The following is a 20684-nucleotide window of genomic DNA, read 5'->3' on the forward strand; positions in this document are numbered from 1 at the left end:
GGGGATGCACATGCGACATATTTCGTGCCAGATGCCCCATCCGCTTCAGAATCTCCTGTTCTTCTTTGCTCTCTGTACAACAAAAAATCGTGAGGCGGTCTCGCTAAATACGGTTTCCCCCCAAAGCAGACCTGACCCCATCTAGGAGATTCCAACCCACATCGAGGCTCCGTCGGCATGTGCGGCAACCTTGTCGATTTGCACACCCAAAAATGTGCGTTGTCCCTACTCAACCACTAGCAGACCCCGCTTACGAGGACTTCTCGAGGTCGGCAAGAATCTTCTCACCCTTGGCGCGGGCGGACTCGAGGTCACCAACCATGTAGAAGGCACCTGAGGCATTGTTAGCGTCATCATATCAGACTAAGTCTCATTAAACTTACCCTCGGGAAGGTCGTCACCCTCACCGGCCAGAATGGCCTTGAAGGACCTGATGGTGTCCTTGAGGTCGACCAGCTTACCCTCGATACCAGTGAAGACCTGGGCGACGGTGAAGGGCTGGGACAGGAACCTCTGGATCTTACGGGCACGCTCGACGGTAAGCTTGTCAGCTTCCGACAGTTCGTCCATACCCAAAATGGCGATGATGTCCTGCAGCGACTTGTACTCCTGGAGAATCTGCTGGACGCGGGTGGCGGTGTCGTAGTGCTCCTGGCCGACGATACGGGGGTCGAGCATACGAGACTTGGAGTCGAGAGGGTCGACGGCGGGGTAGATACCCAACTCAGAGATACCACGGGACAAGACAGTCGTGGCGTCCAAATGAGCGAAGGTGGTGGCGGGGGCAGGGTCAGTCAAGTCGTCAGCGGGCACGTAGACGGCCTGGACGGAAGTAATGGAACCCTTCTGGGTGGTGGTGATACGCTCCTGCATACCACCCATGTCGACGGCGAGGGTGGGCTGGTAACCGACGGCAGAGGGGATACGACCAAGCAGGGCAGACACCTCAGAACCGGCCTGGGTGAAACGGAAAATGTTGTCAATGAAGAGAAGCACGTCCTGGCCCTCTTCATCACGGAAGTACTCAGCAACCGTAAGACCAGTAAGGGCAACACGGGCACGAGCTCCCGGGGGCTCGTTCATCTGACCGAACACCAGGGCGACCTTGGAGTCACCGTCGAGGTTGATGACACCAGTCTCCTGCATTTCGTGGTACAAGTCGTTACCCTCACGGGTACGCTCGCCGACACCAGTGAAGACGGAGAAACCACCGTGGGCCTTGGCGATGTTGTTCTGTCCCCTAGTCAGCCGCTGCCCGACGTGTGAATCCTCCTTCGGACAGTCTTACAATCAGCTCTTGAATGAAGACAGTCTTGCCGACACCGGCACCACCGAAGAGACCAATCTTTCCACCACGAGCGTAGGGAGCGAGCAGGTCGACGACCTTGATACCGGTAACGAGAATCTCGGCCGAGGTGGACTGCTCACTGAAGGCAGGGGCTTCGGCGTGGATAGGGGCGAACTTGTTGGTCTTGATGGGACCACGCTCGTCAATGGGGTCACCAGTGACGTTGATGATACGGCCAAGGGTGGCAGGGCCGACAGGAATCTTGATGGGGGCACCGGTGTCGATGGCGGCGGCACCACGGACGAGACCCTCGGTACCTGTGAATGTTGTCAACACCCTTGTTCCAGAGCCTTGTTTGCGATTGTTCCAAAGGTATACTGACCGTCCATGGCAATGCACCTAACGACGTTCTCACCCAAGTGTTGCTGTGGCCGAGTTTAGCTACCGTTCGGAGCTCCCCAGGGCTGTCCGTGCAGCTTTCTTACCGCAACCTCCAAAACCAGTTTCTGGCCACCGTTCTCGGTCGTCAAGGCATTGAGAATGGAAGGGAGCTTCTCGCCCTCGAACTTGACTAGATGAGGGGGTTAGCAGCGATGATGGAGATGGCGGGCTCGTCCAGTCGTGGCTCCGGGAGCAGGCTGGACGGAAAAGTTTTTCGCATACCGTCAACGACGGCACCAATGACCTGGTGGATCTTGCCGCCCTGGGCAGTATCGGTGCTGGCGAAGCGGGCAGCAAGTGCCGGGGCGAAGTTCTTCTGGATGGGCCTGAAGGCGCTGCGAACAGCAGGCCGGTAGGAAGCCCTCAGCGAGGACCTCGCAAGGCTGTATCATCAGATTAGCATCCAACTGGGGACCAATTGCATCGGAGACCGGCTCAATTAGTACCTTTTGAGCATTTTGAAATGCGACGGAGGGGGATGATGATGGGAGCGGAGAGGTGTGTAGGAGAGAAGAATCGTGCCGACGTCTGAAGGGCGGAGCTTGCAACTCTGCGGATTGCCAAGCGCATCACGTGATGAGCCAGTTGCCAGAATCACTCGGGTCTTGCGGGAGCTCGAGCAAGCTTCAATTGAGAATCTACTTCATCATTGCTCAGTCAATGGCTTCGAGGTTCTCGGCGGGACGAGTTTCTTGCACAACCTGTCGCCTTTGCGTCCTCATGGGCGTGGCTGGAACCGAGACGTGTGCCTCGGGCCTTGACTTGGATCCGGCAGCCTTTGCCCCGATTTTACGTCGTCGCGAGCCTTCCCCTCGCAGCTGTCTGGTATGCTGACCACGGCCGGCCCTTTCTGCCGTTGCGGCAAGCCTTGCGACCTGGAGGAGCAGCGTGCATGTCAACCGCATCTCGAGAGCTTCAACGCGCCAATGCCGAACTGCGGATGCATCACTCGAGGCAATTTCAAGGCATGCCCCCGCGTTGGGGCCGAACTCGGACCAAACTCCATTCGCCTCCATTCGCAACCACCTTCTCGGTTCCATAGATGCTACCAAGGCCCTCGACGAAAATAAAGAGGGGATGAATTGATTCTTGTCAACTTCATGTCCATCTGTAGCTAACAACCAGCGCCTCTGAACCGACACAATCCCATCTCATATCCTCTTCCAAAACGTGTCCCTCTGGTCCCATTCCGTCTACAGGGTATTTTCAAGCGCAAGGACCTGTCGGCATTAGCTCCAGCTCGACAATGCCACAGTTAGGGTGAACTTACAACTGCTGTTCTTGAAGGAATGTAGACTTGCAAAAAGTTCTTGCGGTCATTCCAATTGAATGGTGTCGTGAAGAAACGCGTGCTGTCGTCGACGTTGCCGTGGCCGCCAAAGTCTTTTGAATCCGTATTGATGACGATCCGGTACGTGCCTTCTTGCTCTACGCCCACACGGTAGTCGGTGAAGCTGCTTGACGGATGGAAGTTGAAGATCCAAAGCAACCCCGCACGTTCAAAGACAATGACCTTGTCGCCCTCGTGCTTGAGACTGATGTATGCTTGAGGGCTGTGGAGCCATCCATACTTCTCCTCGGTCCACTGCATCTTGCTGTCGAATTCGTTTAAGAAGCGGTAGCGAAGCAGTTGGTCATCCACTAGGTTGAACTGCCTGCGTGCGTAATGGAAGCTGTTGCCGTTGCCTTCGCGTGGGAAGTCGAGCCACTCTGGGTGGCCAAACTCATTTCCTTCAAAGTTGAGGTAGCCCTCTCCACCAAGACCATGGGTGATGAGGCGAATCATCTTGTGAAGCGAAAGACCCCGGTCGATGACCGGTGTCAGCTCAGTGAGGACAGACATGTTGGTGTAGAGCTGGGCATCGCAGAGCCACATGAGCAGCGACTTGTCGCCAACGAGCCTGCAAACATCAGCCTCGAACAAGTCACGGAATCGTAAGACTTACGCTTGGTCATGGCTTTCAGCGTATGCAATCGTCTTCTCGCCATGCCGACGATTGGTCAGAGTGAAGGACAGGTTCCCCATGTCCCACTCAATGTCTTGCTTCTCCTTTAGCCATTTGATGTAAAGATCCGGGATCGCCATGGCCAGCCGGTAGTCGAATCCTATTCCACCCAGCGAGAGCGCAACGCACAGACCCGGCATGCCAGACACATCCTCGGCGATGGTGATGACACTAGGGTAAAGGTTGTGGAGCATCTCGTTTGCCAGCATCAGGTACACAACGCCCTCTTCGTCGACGTTGTCTCCAAAGTACTCGTGGTATCCTCCGGAGAAGCCCCTGGACAGAATCAGCATACACGCGATGAGGGGACTCGAAACTAGACTTACGTTCCGATGCCGTGGTGGGTGTACAGCATGCTGGTGACACCGTCGAATCGAAAACCGTCGAACTGGTACTCGTCCATCCAAAAGCGAAGATTGCTGAGGAGAAATCTCAGAACCTCGTAGCTGCCATAGTTGAACAGCCTGCTGTCCCACAGCTCATGCCTACCCTTTCCACCTTCATGGAAATATTGATGATCGCTGCCATCAAACATGTTGAGACCGTCCAGAACGTTCTTCGAAGCATGGCTGTGGACCACGTCAAGCAGGACAGAGATGCCCATGCTGTGAGCCGTGTCGATTAGTTCCTTCAAGTCATCGGGATAACCGTAGCGACTGCTAGCCGCGAAGAAGCTGTTGACCTGATATCCAAAGCTGGCATAGTACGCATGCTCCATGACAGCCATGAGCTGGATGACGTTGTATCCCAAATGCTTGATCCGGGGGAGAACATTGGTCGTGAACTCCTTGTAGGTCGCAACCTTGGGCTCGGGCGAAGAAATGCCAACGTGAGCCTCATAGATGCGAGCGCTTGCAGGCTTGGGCGGCCTCGGATGCTTGAAGATGTACTTTTGCTCCTTGGGTGGGTTCCAGAAGCGGGCATCGTAGACGGGGGAGACTGAGAGCTCTTGTGTCACTCGTGTAATCCATGCGGGGATGCGCTCTTGCCGCGCATGGTCGTTTGGAACAACCAGTGATATCTGCCAGGCGATTAGCCTTGCCTCCCAACCCCGGTAAGCTGCAGTACCTTGATTTTCGAATCGTGCGGAATGGCAGGCTGGCCATTGACAGCGGGAAGGGTGATTTCAAAGACGCCGAAGTTGTCCTTGGTCATCTGATGAGAGTCGCGGTTCCAGCCATCTGGGAAATTTCGCGTCAGTTTTTGCCATTGAGCCTGCACAGAGGGATAACCTACTGAAGTCGCCTATCAGATAGGCGCGCAGGGCACTAGGAGCCCACTCGCGATAGACAATGTCGTTGTTCGGCTTGACGTTGAATCCGAACTTGTCGAATCCCTGCAAGCGGGATCAGCATAAGCGCTGGGGGGAGCTTCCGCCACATTACCTTGCTGAAGTTGGCCAGTCCGCCTTCATTTTCGCCAATGGTCTTGATCCACTCTTGGGTCTTCTTGTACCTGCTGCGGAGGCCGTCCTTGAAGGGCGACAGCCACGGATCGAGAGTTATGATGCCTGGACAAGTCAGACGACGGCGAAGCGGATTGGAGGCGGGCGAGATAAGATACCGGTGCCGTCGGTGGGCAGAGAACCGGCAGAGTCGCCCACGACGGAGTTGTCAGAGGCATTGTTGATTTCCATGGCGAGCGGGGGATGATCAGAGTGGCATGCGGAGAGGAGTGGGTACGTTGAGGAGATGGCCGAGCACAACGGCGGCGGGCGAGGCTTAAGTACTGTGGCTCGCCCAAGAGGTAGGGATTAAGAAGAGAATGAATTCTCTCCACCTGCGGTGCGGGCAGGACACACAGTAGCGCATTCCCTGCGCCCAGTCACCTCTGCGATGCACCCGCACCCTTTGGCAAACATCCCACGGCTCGCCCAGACGTCATCCGCCGCGCCTTGCCGCAATGGGCCTAGCCCCCCGCCTGGGGTAAGGAGCTTGGATCGCGCGCGTCAACTGAGCTGCGAATTCCCGTCACCACCCAAAGCCGCGAACATCGAGACTCCTTGGCCGAGCTGTTCTCTTTCTTATCTCCTGTGCCTCGCTCCCCTCGCCCATCTTCCAACTCTCCTCTTCCCTCCCCCTCATCGCGCCCCCCCAGCCCCCTCGCTGTCTCTGCCCGCCGCCTGTTCCCCGCCGAGCTGACCCCGCCGCGCTGACTCAAGCGGGTACCCGCCGTGAAGCCATCGCCATGCGATGAGCCTTCAATTCATACATCTCGCGCAACCCTGCCACCTGACTGACACTGCTTACAAGCTGAGGACTGTCTGCGTCATCCGACCACCACATCTCGCCCGACATGACGTTTGCTGCAAGCCTCGCCATCTACTCGTCGCCGACCCTCCGCCTGTCCTATCTGTCTCTGGCCTCCATAAGTCGCGGCTTCAAAACCTCCGTGTGTCGTCCCTCATCTGGCAACTATGACCGCGCAGACTTCACCAGCGGCTTTACAAGCACCTATGAGCCTGGTCTGCCCACTGCTGGGCCCCTGGGGGGAGCCAGCAACCTCGGAGCCCCGCGGCTGACGCCAAAGGCGCTGAAGCAACATCTCGACCAGTTTGTGGTCGGCCAAGAAAGAGCCAAACGGGTTCTGAGTGTAGCTGTATATAATCACTATAAGCGGATACAGGAGCTAGAGCGGCTGGAGGAAGAGGAAGAGGAGCGCCTGCAGCAGCAGGCACGGAGAACCCTGGCGTACCGCCATCCAGTCGAAGGTAGCCATGGCTCCGTCGACAAGCTCTTAGGCGATGCTGACTTGTCTGCTTTAGATGAGTTTCCCGGCCAGCAACGGACAACGCACGACTGGGACAATTCCTACCTTGCAGAGCCTCCCTCCCCACCGCCAACGCCACCCACCCACTCTAGACTTGACGATGCATCCATAGTGGACGAGAGCCCCATGACTATTGAGAAATCAAACATTCTTCTATTCGGACCCTCAGGAGTTGGAAAGACGTTGATGGCCAAGACGCTTGCTCGAGTGCTTGCCGTCCCATTCAGCATGTCTGACTGCACGCCCTTTACCCAAGCGGGATACATTGGCGAAGATGCCGACGTTTGCGTACAAAGACTATTGGCTGCTGCCAACTACGACGTCGAGGCCGCTGAGCGAGGCATCATCGTACTGGATGAAATAGACAAAATCGCCACGGCCCGCGTTAGTCATGGCAAGGATGTCAGCGGAGAAGGTGTTCAGCAAGCTCTGCTCAAGATTATTGAGGGCACAACTTTGCAAATTCAAGCCAAGCCTGAGCGAGGCGCCGCCGGTGGCCCCAAAACGCCTGGAGGGCATCCCTCGGGGTACACATACAGCCCGCCTGGTAGCACTGGCGGCGGAGCTGCAGGGGGCATGAACATGGGACAACCGCCCCCTCGAAGTGAAGTCTTCAATGTCCGTACCGACAACATACTCTTCATCTGCGCCGGAGCTTTCAATGGTCTCAATAAGATTGTCCTTGATCGCATCTCCAAGGGCAGCATTGGCTTCGGTGCGCCAGTCCGCGCCTCCACCCCTGAAAACGGGGCTCTGGACACTGCGTTCAAGGGAGAGGAAGCTCTATACCGCAAGCATGTTCCCTTTTACATGGCTGATCCTCCGCCTAACAACTCCACATCGCCCTCGGCTTCCAGCTCCGGCATCAACACCCTTGACCTCGTTGAACCCGCTGACCTACAAAAGTACGGCATCATTCCAGAACTTGTTGGGCGCATTCCCGTCTCGTGTGCGCTCTCGGCGCTCGACGAGGAGGCACTTGTGCGAGTCTTGACTGAGCCGAGGAACTCGCTTGTCAAGCAATACGAGCAACTCCTGTCGTTGTCAGGCATCGAGCTCAAGTTCACATCCCCAGCACTGCGCGAAATCGCACGGGCGGCCGGCAAGATGGGCACAGGCGCCCGTGGCCTACGCACCGTGGTGGAGCGCCTACTCGGCGAAGCCATGTTCGAGTGTCCAGGCAGCACGACAAAGCATATATTACTGACGCGGGATGCGGCGCTTCGAAAGAGTCGGCCGGTCTACGTGAGCCGCGGCCAGCAACCGCGGTTCCAGGCCATGTGGGAGAAAGAAGAGGAAGAGTGGAGGCGGGAGCAGTCTGGCGAAAGTGACGAGGAAGGCGAGCAGAGAATACGAGACTTTCAGGAGTACAGGCAGCGATCTGCCACGGCAGGTGGTGCTGCTTGAGCATTGTGGGATTGGGCTTATATACATAAAGGTGTGGGTTGTGAATCCGGAAGCACTTTGGGATGGTAGGGTCGGTGCTAAAGGCGTAATTACTGGTGGATAGCATCACATTTTGGACATCTCTTGGTGGGAATTTTTGTGGGATCAATTTATTCCGGCTCTCCATCATGCGTTTCCCTGTTCGGCAATTTTTTGACGCTATGGTGGACATGACGCGATTGTTGAAGACGAGTCTGATGGTTGTCTCCATCAGACTCCCAAAACCGTGGCCAAGAGAGAACCCCTGCGACGATCTTCAGGTGTGGCTGTTGTGGCTTGCAGCGGCTGAAGTCCCCTCGTGGTTGCCCTTTCCGACCTGACTCCCTTCCACCACCGCCACCCCATGGTCGTCCAAGGAACCCATCTGTCTACATATCCGTTGAGCTTGCGAGCGAGGCAAGCCAAGACTTGACGACAAAGAGTGGCGCACTGCGGACTCGACGATACATGCACCCGCTCGCCTCAGCTGTATTCGGTCTTGTCCGTACGACACACTGCATCCGCCTCTCATCGCGTCTTCTCTCTTATATCGTCGGCCTGCCCGACGGCAAGACAGTCACTTTCATTCTCTACCACCAGACCGCATGCAACGCGGTGGGTGGAGTGGGTCCAACTTGACCGTCAACAAAGAAAGAGCTGAGGAATACGGCGCGCGTCAATTTGGGGGAGAGCCGGTGGTGCGTCCGCGGCAGGCGCAGCCTGTTGTCGCACTGCATTTTTTCTCTGCCTTTCTTTCTTTTCTTTTTTTTTTTTTTTTTTTTGCCCTTGGTTGCTTCTCGCGCGCTCGCTCGCTCGCTCCCGCATGGTACATACATATGCAAAGGACTTGCACGCGCGCACCCACACCCACACTGGCAAAATTTAGTCTCGGGTACCAAGGTGTGTGTGTGCGACGGCGTTGCTGATCTCCCTCGAGGCCCAGCAGCAGCAGCAGGAGCAGCAGCATGAAACAACCAGCGGGTGCACAAAGCGAACCCAAGCAAGTCGACCTGCATTCTTGCTTTGATGCTTTTTGTTCTGCTGCTGTTGGGCACCAACGAACAAACGTTTTTGGCCGCTACAGAAACTAATGTACGTATGAAGCGTGGATGCTCGCTCGATCAGGAGACTTTGACATGAGCTTACTTGAGGAGAGTAGAAGGGCGGTGATGATGGGGCGTTCGTCGCGCGGCCGCTGCCGGGTGACTGCTCGAAGCTGAGAGATCCTGCTTGCGCTCCTCGACGCTCGTCGTCAGCATCGGAGCAAGTTCAGAAGCCAACGAGAAACTAAAGGGAGAGTGGTCAACCGTCACGAAGAACCAGTCAGTCAGCCTGGGTAAGTAAGGAGCAGCTGCGTACACTGATTGATCCCTCGAAGCGTTGCTCCGTCGTTGCCTTGGTCGCCCATGGGCCATGGGCCGTTCCCAAGTGCCTGCCCTGCGTGAGAGGAATCAGAGGGCTAGCGTAACGGTCGGTCGTGAGTCACGTTTCGTGAGCTACCTCGAGAGCAGCCAATCGGAGGATAATGCATCGTGATCAAGCCAGTGACCGGCGATGATCTGCTGCAGCTATTTCTTGGGCCCATGGTCTGGAATGGTACCGGCCACATCCATCACGGAATTCCAAGAGCAAAGCAGAAGTCGAGTGTGTGAGACACAGGAAGTATACCTCTAAAGTATTAATATGCAGATTAGACATTAGGGTGCTGATGAGCAGCGGACAAGAGCAAAGTCTAGACTCTAAAAATCAAGGACGCCCCTCCCGTTCATAGACTCCTGCACTGACAAAATTCCAATCATTGTCGCCCAATTTTTTTTAGCTCCGTCTATGACATCTATCAAATCTTCAGGCAGCCGTTCTGCCAACGCCGTGTTTGTGCAACCATCCTATCGATGATGGTCGCAGCCAAATGATTTTTGGGATCGTGAGGGATTTTTTGTTGCGTTGATCGAAGAGAGAGTTTTGTCGGTCTTGTTTTTTCTGAGTATTGATTCGTTTCTGTCTTGAAAATTAACACCGGAAATGAGACCTGTTTGGCAAGTGTCGAGTTAAACATACCAGATGCTGGAGGGTTTGATTTAAGAAGTTCCCTGAGGCGGGTCTCTGGGCCAGGGGTCCTTGGGACCACGCTGTGCCTGGCGAGTTGCTTGAGAGTTGTTTTGGGAAAAGGCCATGTTTTGAGCGGCGGAAAGATATGAAGTAGAGGTTTTCAAGGTAGCCTTGTGGGTAGGAACTGTTGATTGCACGGTAGAATGAACTGATGATTCTCCCCAGGTGAATCCGAACCAACCTTTATATACCTGCTCCAAGCAAGAGCTATGCCTCGCGGTGCAAGCACCGTGACGAGGCCATTGTCGAATGAGGCTTTCTGCTTGACACCCATGCGGGATCTCCGGCGCATGCAGATGTTACCTGCATACCATTCGCCACAAAGGAATTTTAAAAAATAATACTTGGGACTTGCGCGACCTTCGGGACGGCCAGTCGCCTGAGCACAACTGCAGTCCGAAAGACACCACCACTCGTTCTGCTCCGCTCCGCCTCGACTGCACCTCGGACTCGACCAACAGAAAAAGCAAAATGCCAGGGCTAGCGCACAGTGGGTGGGCAAAAAAGGCGCTCGGACAATTAATCTTTGACCACGTTTTGCCTCACCGTGGCGCTGCCGTGCTCGTCTTCCCCTTTCACCGGGTTCCTAGGTACGTCAGGTCGTGATCACCAATCAGGCTGGGGCTGAGTCTTCGTTCAAATTCTCATCCTCCAGCGCGGTACAGGTATCCGGTGAAGATCAAGTCCTTGACCGAGCCACGTCTCATGACATCCCGCGACGTCAGCTATCGCGCCCGACCTGCCGCCCAAAATACTTTGTGCCGTTTGGCGGTTCTTTAGGGTTCGGACAGAGACTTTTCGCACCGCCACCGTGTCTTCTGGTGTTCCTGCAGACCTCTATGAGATGGCTTACGGCAGCTCCGTCGAGTTGATTGGTGCTGCGGGGGATCTTTCGATCTGTAGGCTGGAAAGGTCCAATCATTCATTATCCCGAACCACTGGCTTCGATTTCCCGTGCTGGGAGGGAAAGAAAAAAGTCTCAGGCCACAGACGCACGCTGCTGCTCGCGATCGAGCTTTGTGCTTCCTCAGACGAAGCGATTTTCGGAGGAGGATCCGTCTTTGACTCCGTATAGCGGCAATAGTAGCTGACCGTGTTGTTTGAGCAACCATGGGCTGGCTTTGAGCACGCGCTCCTCACCAGTCAGGCGGTGACTTTGGCGAAGCATGTCTCCTGACTTGCTTTAGCGCGTCTCTTCGAAGCGACGGAGCGCGGGTTTTCGCTCACGGCGAAGAAATCTTGTAGTAGCTACGCCGCTACTTGGTACCTCTAGGCAGGCGGGCATGACTCCGCGGTCGGCGGTGTGGATGACAAGCTGATGAGAAGGGTGTCGCGCCGAACCGCATGCAGGGGATGAACGCATGGATCCTCTGCGCTCCATCGCCCCGTGAAAGCTGAATGACGTGCAGTCGAAAGGAGCTTCCGGCCTCTGAATCACCCTCGAGTGGTAGTCCTGCAAATCCAAAGTAATTGTAGGGCTGCGCCAAGCAAGCCATGCGCAGTCCCGAGCCGAGAGATACTGCAAAGCAATGTACCATAGGTAAAATATTGCAAGCCACCCACCTCGCTGCAGAAGCCTGATTTGCAGCTCAGGCAGAGGAGGCTGACGGGCCGGTCAAGCTGCACGACGCCAGGATTGCTACGCGGTGCACCTCATTGGCTGCAGCCAGTTTCGTCATGAGCATTCCAACCTATGGCTTTACCTTTTTCCAATATAGCGATGGTAGACAGCATAAATTGTAGCACCCTAGGCAGCGCGCTACACTGTTGAGAGGTTGCAGTCATAGCAGACGCATCGTGAGCTGTTCTGTCTGCTCCCGTGGATTCGGTACGTACTTTTTTGAAAGTCTTGCATTTACGACGCTGCAAAAGTTGTAACCCGCCGCGTCTTGCAGATCAGGCCCACCGGCCTGGCATTCAGCCTCGAGGTTGACCGGAAAAGCAATTTTGAGAACGTCTGCGGTCCATTGAAAGTCAATATTCCGTGTTCAACCCGCGGTGGTACTGTTCTGTCTGATATTAACTGTCGAGTCCAGATGTGACATATTCAACCTCCGGCGCGATGATGTGAGTCTGTCATGGCTTGTTCGCGCGAGATGCTGCAATTTCGCGGCGCCGGGTCCTCCCGCGACATGCAGCATTCCAAGCCCAGGCCTCGCATTTCCTGGGTGCGCGTGCTGCACTCGAGCGAAAACGAGGCGCCCTGTTATTGATAACCAAATGTTGCAGGTGGGCGTTCTTCTCAAATGAAGTTCCATCGAATGTCTGATTTGCACAAACAGGGCTCTAGTATAAGGGTATTGAACTTCAAAGTCGGTGAGGTAGATTTGTGTGATAGCGAGATTGATCGCTGTCCGCGACGCCACACATATGTCCCATGTGGTCATCACACGACCATCATAGGAAAAGAGCGTTTCAAGGTCATTAGGATTTGTAGACGAAAATTGGCGGGGAGGGAGTGTGTTGCTCCTTATATTCCAGACCATCAACTGAAAATCAAACAAGTACAAAGAGGTGTGGCAAGAGATAGTTCAGTTGATCGAAACCGGTAGCAAGTGGATCTAGAACTCTTTCAGAAGCATTGACGTTCCGATAGTTGCCAATGACAGGGACCATGTCGACATTGGCTCCTGCTGATGGTCGATCCTGGTGGGTTGGATGTCGTCGTTGAACTGTGCTGCACTGCAGAATGTATCTGAGCTTCAGCTCAAAATGTGAGCAATCATCATAGCCAATACGCACTTCTCTGTGAAGCAGTGGGTGGGCCAAAACTGATCGTAGTTGATTGTTTGAGTGGCACTGCTCTCGTGTGGGTCTCACAACAACTGAGAGACCTTTTTCCAGCATCTTACAGCCCCCTCCCATGTGCTTGAGCGAATCTTAGACCATTTATCTCTCATGGAGATCCCGAGGTAGCCACAGCTTGGGCCATCGTAGCAGAAAAGGCATTGGAAGTCTCAGGGTCCCTGCCTGTTGGTGGCTGTTGTGCAAGACGCAAAACTTGTCCGCACCTTCGGACGTCCTTACTTGACCACAGGTTTTCCGGTGACAGGCAAGCCCCTCTCAAGAAGCTCATCCTCAATCAGCTTCCATCTGCCAACCTCCTTCTCCTTGTCAATCGGCGTGACTCTTCTGTCCAAAATCTTGACATTCGACAATTTATCGAACGACGGGTTGTTCTTCAAGGCTTCGGCAAGCTTCTCCTTCTTCATGACCTTCAACTGTTCCTTGATGTCGCGGAGCAGTTCCTCTGGAGTGTTGCACCGGTGAAGCGCAAAGTCGGAAATGCGGATGCCGGTGTCTTTCAGGAACCTCTCGGCAAGCTGGGTTTCAGCGTCAGCATGCTGCGATCCGCGCGAAATCTATGCTCGTGAATACCTGGAACTTGAGCCTGGGACTCTTGATTGATCCATCAAACCAAGCAGGCCTCACATCGCCCGGCGCCTGCGCGTTCCTGGGCGTCTCTCTCTGCTTGAGCACCAAGTTTCTTGTTTTATCGAGAAGCTCCAAGTCGACGTATTCCGACCAGTCCTGTCTCTTCTTTCCCCTTCGTATCGCAACGACAACTTTCTTGGATAACTTTTGCTTGGCAACCTCTTTAATCAGTATCTTAAGAAGTACCTCCTGAAGATTGGCCGCATGTTGCTTGCGGTCTACGCTCAAGAGACTGTGAGACCTCAGTTAGCGAACGTACTCCCACCTTCACACGTAAGGATTCAATAAGGGCTCACTTGCCCATGGAAATTCGGTATCGACTTCTGCTTCCAGACCCATTCCGAACTGCCAACCCATTCCAAACCGTCCCACGTACTCGCGGGCTTGTATTCGCCTTCTGATGATGATGATCGTTTGGTTCTTCGAGGACCCGACTTCAGTGCATTGTCGCCATCATCAGCTTTAGCCTTGGTCTCGGCAGTCGCTTCCTGTCCCGGCCGGGAAGGCTTCGATTGCGCCTCTTCAATTTGGCGCATGGGCGATTGGGGATCGTAAGGATCTTCACGGCCAGGTGGTTGATCGGTGCCCCATATCCTTCTGCGGATGGACTCGAGACTCAAGCTTGAGTTCTTCTTTGGTTGGTCGGCGGCTCTTGTCGACGAGGAGGAAAATGGCGCGGCTGTTTGGCGGCATATGTTGTAGACGGACGAGAAAGCTGAGGGTCGAATGGTCGACTCGGAGGTGCGAGCAATTGACCGCGTAAGACGTGTGAGTTGCCGCATCGTTGATGTAGAGAGCGACCGGGAACGGCGTGATTGGAGTCGGGTTGCGTTGCGGCGAGCTCCAGAATTTCGGAGGTGCCAAGATGTACACGTGACCGGCAACGTTTTTCTGAACACGTCACCTTAGCTTCTGAATGAGGTTCTTTCTTTCATTGCCTTCGATTCTTTCTCACCATCTAATATTTTCTCTCGATTTATGGACATCTACTCAACGTTTTGTCGCAGTGGTAGAATTCCTCCTCTTCCCGCACTCGGGCTACTCTTGCCAAGCGTGTACTTGCTAGACCAAGTCGACGCCTTGCAAGAAGTGTGGCTGGTGTTCAAGGTTTTGCCAATACAACCTTATTTCAACTCAAGTTTGACCACCGTTGGTCTCTTATCAATTTTGCAAAAGTCTCTTCGAATACGAGATCAAATATCATTCTCCTTCAGCCTCATCTGTCCTTTTCTGTGCAACAACCCCTCCAAACGACACGGTATCGACATCCCGTCGTCCTATTCTCGTCCTGCAGGACATGGATTACAAAGCAGTATCTTGTTCGCAGAAAACCTTCATTCGCATTTCTCGCAATTAATCCATGAAATCTATAAGAAACAGTCACCCAGAAGCGTGTTCAGAACCTCAACTTCATCAATTGGCCCACTGTTTTCCAAACTCCTCTGCTTTTCAATCACCCCACCACATACGCACCTTCCCGCCATCTGCTCGTACCCGCCAGGCTCCCAACATCCTCGACTCACTCACCCCCAATAACGACCAACGTCGCCCCACCCAAGCGCTGATCCTGCCGTACATGTACATGGAGCTCCGCCTGCCGCGCACTCCATGCCACGTCCCGCTGCCCATGAGCGAGCACGACATTCGCGGCTGGCCGACCACGGCGGGAATGGTGGCGTTTCGAGTGCACGCAGCACGAGAGACGACGGAGCAAATGGGAGGGGACTTGGGGCACGGGCAGGGCAGGGCTGCGCGGCCGGCGGCCGGTGACGCGTCCCCCTTCCCCGCTGCACACCGCAACGGAGGCTTTGCAGGCAGTCTTGTGTGACATCACGGGGTCCGAGGCTTCAGCCGAGTTGGTAACAAAAGTCATGGCACAAACAGTGGACAAAGTGTGCGAGATGATATGGGGGAGCCTTCGTTTGGCACTTAATAAGAAGCTTTTCAGAAACCTAATACAATGAAGTTGAGGTTAGGGAGCATCAAGGCTCAGACCGCGGAAAACCCCACTGGTGTGTGTCACGACTTTTGTCATCAAGCTTTGGTCTGATGGTTCGTTGGGAGTTGGCAGGTTCTTAATGGCATCATTAGGCGGCAAGGCGCATGTATGCGCGTCGTTCGTTGGTCTCGAGAAGGGTGCCGTGTTGCCGTGGAAGCGTGCAATGTGCATACATCTGGGTAAGTGCAGACGACGTAGACAGGCATAACTGTGCTCGAGACAGCAGCTTTGCAGTCTTGGCTGCGAACGGTTGGAGGGCTGTGTCGAGCGAGTCTGGAATAAGAGAACAAGGGCAGACAAATAGAGGAAGTAGAGTTCACTGTTGAAGATACAAACAATTTACCGCCTATCCGGCCAGTCTATACAAGCAGCGTGAGCGTCACTTTTGGGTATCTATGACCATCCATCCATCCATCCATCCAGCTCTCAGCAAACCCAATCCTGTGTCTCCCACGTGTGCTCATTACCCTCGACCGCGTCATTAACCAAACCCGAAGAAAATGAAAGATGCCATGCTTATGCCATGATCCAAGGACTGAAAGCAAGAAACCCACCCACTCTTCAACCAAGCTCCGTCAAATCATCAAATTCATTCGTTAGAATAGTGCGGGTAGCCATCACCACCGGTCGACCAGCAGACTGGCGAAAGAGCAAGCCGCCGCGTTTGACAAGCGAAATACTGCGCTTACTCGGCCTGGAAAACCCTGAAACTGTTAAACTCCCAATACGCATTGGTAAAAGCGCTGTAATTGGTCGCCACGTAGTCGGTGCAAGTGCCGGGGCACGAGTCAAGTCCACTGTACACGGACTCGGTGCCAGCCCAGCTGCCGCACAAATCGATGTTCGCGATGATGCTCTGGTTGCGGAAATGCGAGCTGATGTCGCAGTTTGTGCTGGGAAAGTCGGCCATGGCCTCGCCCCAACCGGAAGGATCAGGGGCTGCGGTGGTCGAGTTTGACGACGTCGAGGTATTTCCGGAGACATCGATGGCGGCGGAGAGATCCGAGGGAAGTGAGCTACGGTCGAAGAACCAGATGCGAATGCCGGCGTCGCGCCATTCCATGGCGTAAACGCCGCCGCCAGCAGCGTTGAAGCCCGCGCCAAATGTGTTTTGCTCGCCGTAGACGCCGCAGCCGGCATTGTCATTGGTGCCGTTGTAGCAGTTTGAGTTGATGTTAGTGCCGCTCATCTTGCGCTTTCGGTTCATGTTGCAGTTCTTGGTGGTGTGCAGGGTCATTTGCACTTGGCCATGTGGCACGCTGTTGACTGCTTCGACCACGTCAATCTCGCCATTGCAAGGCCAGTTGGCAGGATCCGACAACCAAACAGCGGGCCAAGTACCGCAACCATAGGGCGTGTGCACAATGTCAAAGATGAAGAGACCGCTGTCGTAGGTTTGCTTGGACGTGATGCGCACGGATTTACGGCCAGTGGTTGCGCTCTGTTCTGAAGTGTCGACCCGGAGAATCGCACGTTCGGAGGAGGCGAATGTGAGGTTCATGGATGATGCGGTGGCATTATCGACATAGCTGAGAGCTTTGGTAAGTAAATCTACGCTGAATGAAGACGGGAGGCTCTCACTGTACGAAACCAGAGGTAGGATCATAACCGGTGAAGTAGTCAAAGCGGTCAAAAAAGTCGGAGCCAGAGTCTGTTACTGTTAGACGTGTTTGGAGGATATTGCGATAAGCTTACAAGTGTCTCGTAAAGTGTAGTTTAGCTTGCTGTAATTGGGGTACTTGTTTGCGCGAACACCAAAGTAGGCTCCGCAAATGATGGCGACGATGATGGTGCACACGCCAAAGAAGACGGCTCGTTTTGTGTTCTTGCCCCAGGCCTTGGGATGCCACTTGGAGTACTCTCGAGTTGCCTTTTCATCTGTGTAGTCGATGTTGTACGGAGGAGGTAGATCTTTGGCTTGCTGTTGCGCGTGAGACTGGTTTGCGGCGGTAGCCATGTCGACTGCGCAGTAAGAAGCGGTAAACCCGGGGTCACGCATGGCAGGCGAGGAGCAATAGTTTGTATTCGTAGTCGAGAGCAAACTACGAGCAAAGTGGAGTGAGAAGATGGCAAAGCCGCAAAGACGTGGAGTGGAAGCAGTGCGCAGCGAGGAGCGGGCCAGGGAGCAGATAGTGGCAGGCGATCGTCACGCAGGATGTGGGCACAGGGGACAGCAAAGGGCAACGGCAGGGAAGATGGGAAGGGCCATCTCAAAATAGAGATGGAAGCGGGCAGGAGAGAGCTGTCATTGGAAGCAGAGGGCATGGCTGGCGGCCGTGGGCGCGGCAGGTTACGTGTCTGGCGAATATGTGGGTAACGGGCGGGCAGCCGACGTTTGCAGTGTGTGGGTGGTGGTTGCCAGCATCTGATGCTGCGACGGACATGACGCATCAGCACGTCGGAAGAGGAATGAATGTCAGAGGTCGTTTGCTTGCACCGAGAGTCATGGATGATGTGGATGATTGGAGACGGGAGGGTCAGTGGCTGGTGAGGCAACGGGCATTGATGGGATGGTCGACTGCTTCGTCTGCATTTCCTCTTGCGGCCTAGCGTCTCAGCCACTTCCACGCCGCTTATCTTCACCTCGAGAGTCCTGTCCACGTCTCCACATCTTCCACTGCGGCCTCCAACCCGGTCCGTCGTCAATCAACAGGAGACATCCGACATGTCGCCTCTGGTCATGTCTCTGGAGATTCATGAGCCTGCTGGCAGAGCACGCTGGAGCTCTACCGCACGGCAAACGCGAATCCAGCTCGTGTCGCAGCAAATCGTTCCGCCCAGACACCAAACCTGCGCCTGCGGGTCCTGCGGGTGCCTCTGCGCGACAAACCAAAAATAGCCTGCTCAAAGAGATCCAGCACAACACCACATGGATCCCCACCCGCTCAACATTTTCTGCAAAAAAAAAAAAAAAAAAGGGTACTTGAGGGTGCGCCTTATCTGACCTCGCCTCTCCTGTTTCTCTGTCCGGGCCAGGGAACACATGTACGGGCTGCCGATCGCCTGCTTGTTCTGCTCTCCTGCTACGCGGCGTGGGAGTCCTGATCGAATGCTGCCGATGATGCCACTGCAACCCCGTCAATGCCAATATGAGACGCGCTGCATTTTCCTCCCGTTTGGACCACAAGTTCTCGGGCGTTTTAGCCATGCTCTGGCAATGCGCTTCCTGATCAACAGTGCACTGCCCAACTCCAAACTTTCAACACCCTTGGTACTCCAACTTGTCCATTGGTGTAACAAGCTCTTGCCGCAATCCCCGAGACCTATTCTCGTGCCGACTTGATAACGGCGCTCAGCGACAGTCGGTGCATTGGAATGTCTGTCGTCCCACAAAAACCGCCAACTTTCCTTGCCCTTGGAACAGCTGCTCGTATAAACGTAGAAGGCCGCTCGCTCCTCCACTTCAACGTCTTGGCCTCGTCTGATGGCGGAACCATGCCTCCTAACCGTTGATGCAACACAGCCTGTTCGTCCTAGGAACATTGCTCGAGCCTCACGGCAGCCCCTAAATTCTCTGCCCCTAGTCTAGTCACTCCATGATTTACCGGACAGTGGAGCAAAGACGGATCGCAGTTATGGATTCAACTGCTACTCGTTCCTCATTCAGCTAGTATACCTACGTCATGGCAGTCTACTTCCATGGCCTCTTAGGCCGAGAAGTAGCCGAATCCAGGCGGCGCGTCTTCTAAATTTATGTAACTGAGGCTTAGTGCCATGGCATACCACTGCAGTTTCTGCGCACTGGGTCATGAATGCTCGCTGATGCTATGCATCGTGAAGGTCTAGAAGCTACTGGACACCTCAACTGAATCTGACCTGAACATGGGCTAAGAACTATCTCTTTAAAATGCACAGAATACAAATGATCCGGCTTAGAAATTTAGGAGAAGTGAAATTCCTACCATCTAATTAAGTTGTGAGTTTGCGACTAACGTGATAGTCATGATTCCTTCCATCTTTATGTCCAGCGGCTTCTTCGTATGAATATACCTGGGACCTGGAAGGCTCAGCCATCATATGAACAATCAATCAATCAATCAATCAATCAGCCATCATATCTCTGCGTCTACACAAAGCACCTAATGATTCCTGTATCTACCTTGACGTGAGCCTCCTTGAAATATGCTCAATCACCAGATTCATGATGAGATCTTTGACGGCAGTTTTACGGGTTTGCCGTGGTCGGCTTTCTCGCCTGACGTGATGTTCAAAGCTTTTTTTGACGAATCAGCGCGCGCCACCACTCCCGGCAACAAAGACTTTTCCGCGTCCCCGCCCGCATTTTGGCTTCTTCACATGACTTTGAACTTATCCTTTTTTTACGATGATCCCAGGACGAGTGTGGCAGGAAACCACAGTTAGACTGTGATGAAAACAAATTGTCTAATATATATTGCTAATTGCCCGATTGAAAGGTCGCAAATATCCGTTGTGGTCTAGTGGCTAGGATTTGCCGCTCTCAACGAGAGTGCATCCGCTCTTCAGCGCCGGCAAGGCCCGGGTTCAATTCCCGGCGACGGAAATCATCTTTCGCTCCCTCTTTTTCGGCATCTTGACAAGTCGGGAAGTTCTTAGCCTCATGCCTGATGAATTTTTTGAGCTTGACATGCGTTTCGAGCACGGACCATGCACGGTTATCCCTGCGAGTAGTATATCAACAACCACTCAGTGATCTTTGGTCGCTTCTCTTTGGGCGAGGAGTCTCTGCACTCGAAAGCGCTGATGTGTGTTCTCCAAGTCTAACGTTTATCACCCTCTTCGGCCGGTCCGACAGGCGGTCAAGCACAAAAGTTGCCGTGTCCAAGACAATGGAGATGGTGAGCCGCGCCCGTCAAGAAGAGGCGGGAAGACAAGAGCAGCGATTTTGTGTCAGAAGATGGAATCATGAGGGCTAGCGCCACTCTTGGCCGTGCGGCGGTGGCACACTCACAACGCGGAAGGCGGCAGAGACGAGAAAGAGAATGGAAGATGGCAGGCAGGCAGGCAGCGAGTCTGAAACCGCCTCATTTCACAACTTCTCCTTCTTGTGGGTATAAACCAAACTCCTTGTCCGCTCCAATCCTGTCAATTCCAACCCAATCCAAACCGGCCCAAAACGCTTCCGTCCATCATTCATACATTGCATGCATTCTTGCCGCATCGCCGAGTCCTCCCGGCCCAGTCCGGTCCCAGAACGACGGATGGAAGATAAGGAGAAGAAAAAAAGACACGC

At 54.3% G+C, this 20684-nt stretch overlaps 6 protein-coding genes and 1 non-coding gene across 7 annotated transcripts; 3 read left to right on the plus strand and 4 right to left on the minus strand.

The window, feature by feature from the left end:
* Positions 1 to 250: 250 nt before the first annotated feature.
* On the minus strand, positions 251 to 5371 carry IWZ02DRAFT_471880 (alpha-glucan branching enzyme; the record flags this gene model as incomplete). The annotated part of the gene is made up of 13 exons (XM_066768912.1): positions 251 to 333; positions 384 to 1233; positions 1289 to 1638; positions 1734 to 1859; positions 1952 to 2045; positions 3000 to 3004; positions 3077 to 3630; positions 3676 to 4011; positions 4062 to 4717; positions 4804 to 4916; positions 4972 to 5071; positions 5121 to 5245; positions 5299 to 5371. The coding sequence occupies 13 exons, from the start codon at positions 5369 to 5371 to the stop codon at positions 251 to 253; spliced, it is 3465 nt and encodes a 1154-aa protein (XP_066619091.1).
* A 316-nt stretch (positions 5372 to 5687) lies between these two features.
* On the plus strand, positions 5688 to 8079 carry IWZ02DRAFT_462067 (P-loop containing nucleoside triphosphate hydrolase protein). The gene is made up of 2 exons (XM_066768259.1): positions 5688 to 6445; positions 6500 to 8079. The coding sequence occupies exons 1-2, from the start codon at positions 6031 to 6033 to the stop codon at positions 7909 to 7911; spliced, it is 1827 nt and encodes a 608-aa protein (XP_066619092.1). The 5' UTR covers positions 5688 to 6030; the 3' UTR covers positions 7912 to 8079.
* A 315-nt stretch (positions 8080 to 8394) lies between these two features.
* IWZ02DRAFT_90133 (uncharacterized protein) lies at positions 8395 to 9205 on the minus strand. The gene has a single exon (XM_066771394.1). The coding sequence runs from the start codon at positions 8943 to 8945 to the stop codon at positions 8520 to 8522; it is 426 nt and encodes a 141-aa protein (XP_066619093.1). The 5' UTR covers positions 8946 to 9205; the 3' UTR covers positions 8395 to 8519.
* A 3617-nt stretch (positions 9206 to 12822) lies between these two features.
* On the minus strand, positions 12823 to 14576 carry IWZ02DRAFT_90103 (uncharacterized protein). Its single transcript, XM_066771393.1, has 4 exons — positions 14429 to 14576; positions 13774 to 14364; positions 13417 to 13705; positions 12823 to 13361 (listed from the first exon to the last, which is right to left on the minus strand). The coding sequence occupies exons 2-4, from the start codon at positions 14253 to 14255 to the stop codon at positions 13062 to 13064; spliced, it is 1071 nt and encodes a 356-aa protein (XP_066619094.1). The 5' UTR covers positions 14256 to 14364; positions 14429 to 14576; the 3' UTR covers positions 12823 to 13061.
* IWZ02DRAFT_90312 (uncharacterized protein) lies at positions 14354 to 15439 on the plus strand. Its single transcript, XM_066771395.1, has 2 exons — positions 14354 to 14792; positions 14848 to 15439. The coding sequence occupies exons 1-2, from the start codon at positions 14452 to 14454 to the stop codon at positions 15299 to 15301; spliced, it is 795 nt and encodes a 264-aa protein (XP_066619095.1). The 5' UTR covers positions 14354 to 14451; the 3' UTR covers positions 15302 to 15439.
* A 373-nt stretch (positions 15440 to 15812) lies between these two features.
* Positions 15813 to 17920, minus strand: IWZ02DRAFT_462095 (concanavalin A-like lectin/glucanase domain-containing protein). The gene is made up of 3 exons (XM_066768260.1): positions 17168 to 17920; positions 17054 to 17123; positions 15813 to 17001 (listed from the first exon to the last, which is right to left on the minus strand). Exons 1-3 carry the CDS (start codon positions 17469 to 17471, stop codon positions 16158 to 16160), a joined length of 1218 nt encoding a protein of 405 aa, XP_066619096.1. The 5' UTR covers positions 17472 to 17920; the 3' UTR covers positions 15813 to 16157.
* Positions 17921 to 19897: 1977 nt separating this feature from the next.
* Positions 19898 to 19994, plus strand: IWZ02DRAFT_t111. Its single transcript has one exon. It is a non-coding gene; the product is annotated as a tRNA-Glu (tRNA).
* Positions 19995 to 20684: the final 690 nt, after the last annotated feature.

Source organism: Phyllosticta citriasiana (assembly GCF_038021145.1).
Source record: "Phyllosticta citriasiana strain CBS 120426 chromosome Unknown IWZ02scaffold_15, whole genome shotgun sequence".
NCBI lineage: Eukaryota > Fungi > Ascomycota > Dothideomycetes > Botryosphaeriales > Phyllostictaceae > Phyllosticta > Phyllosticta citriasiana.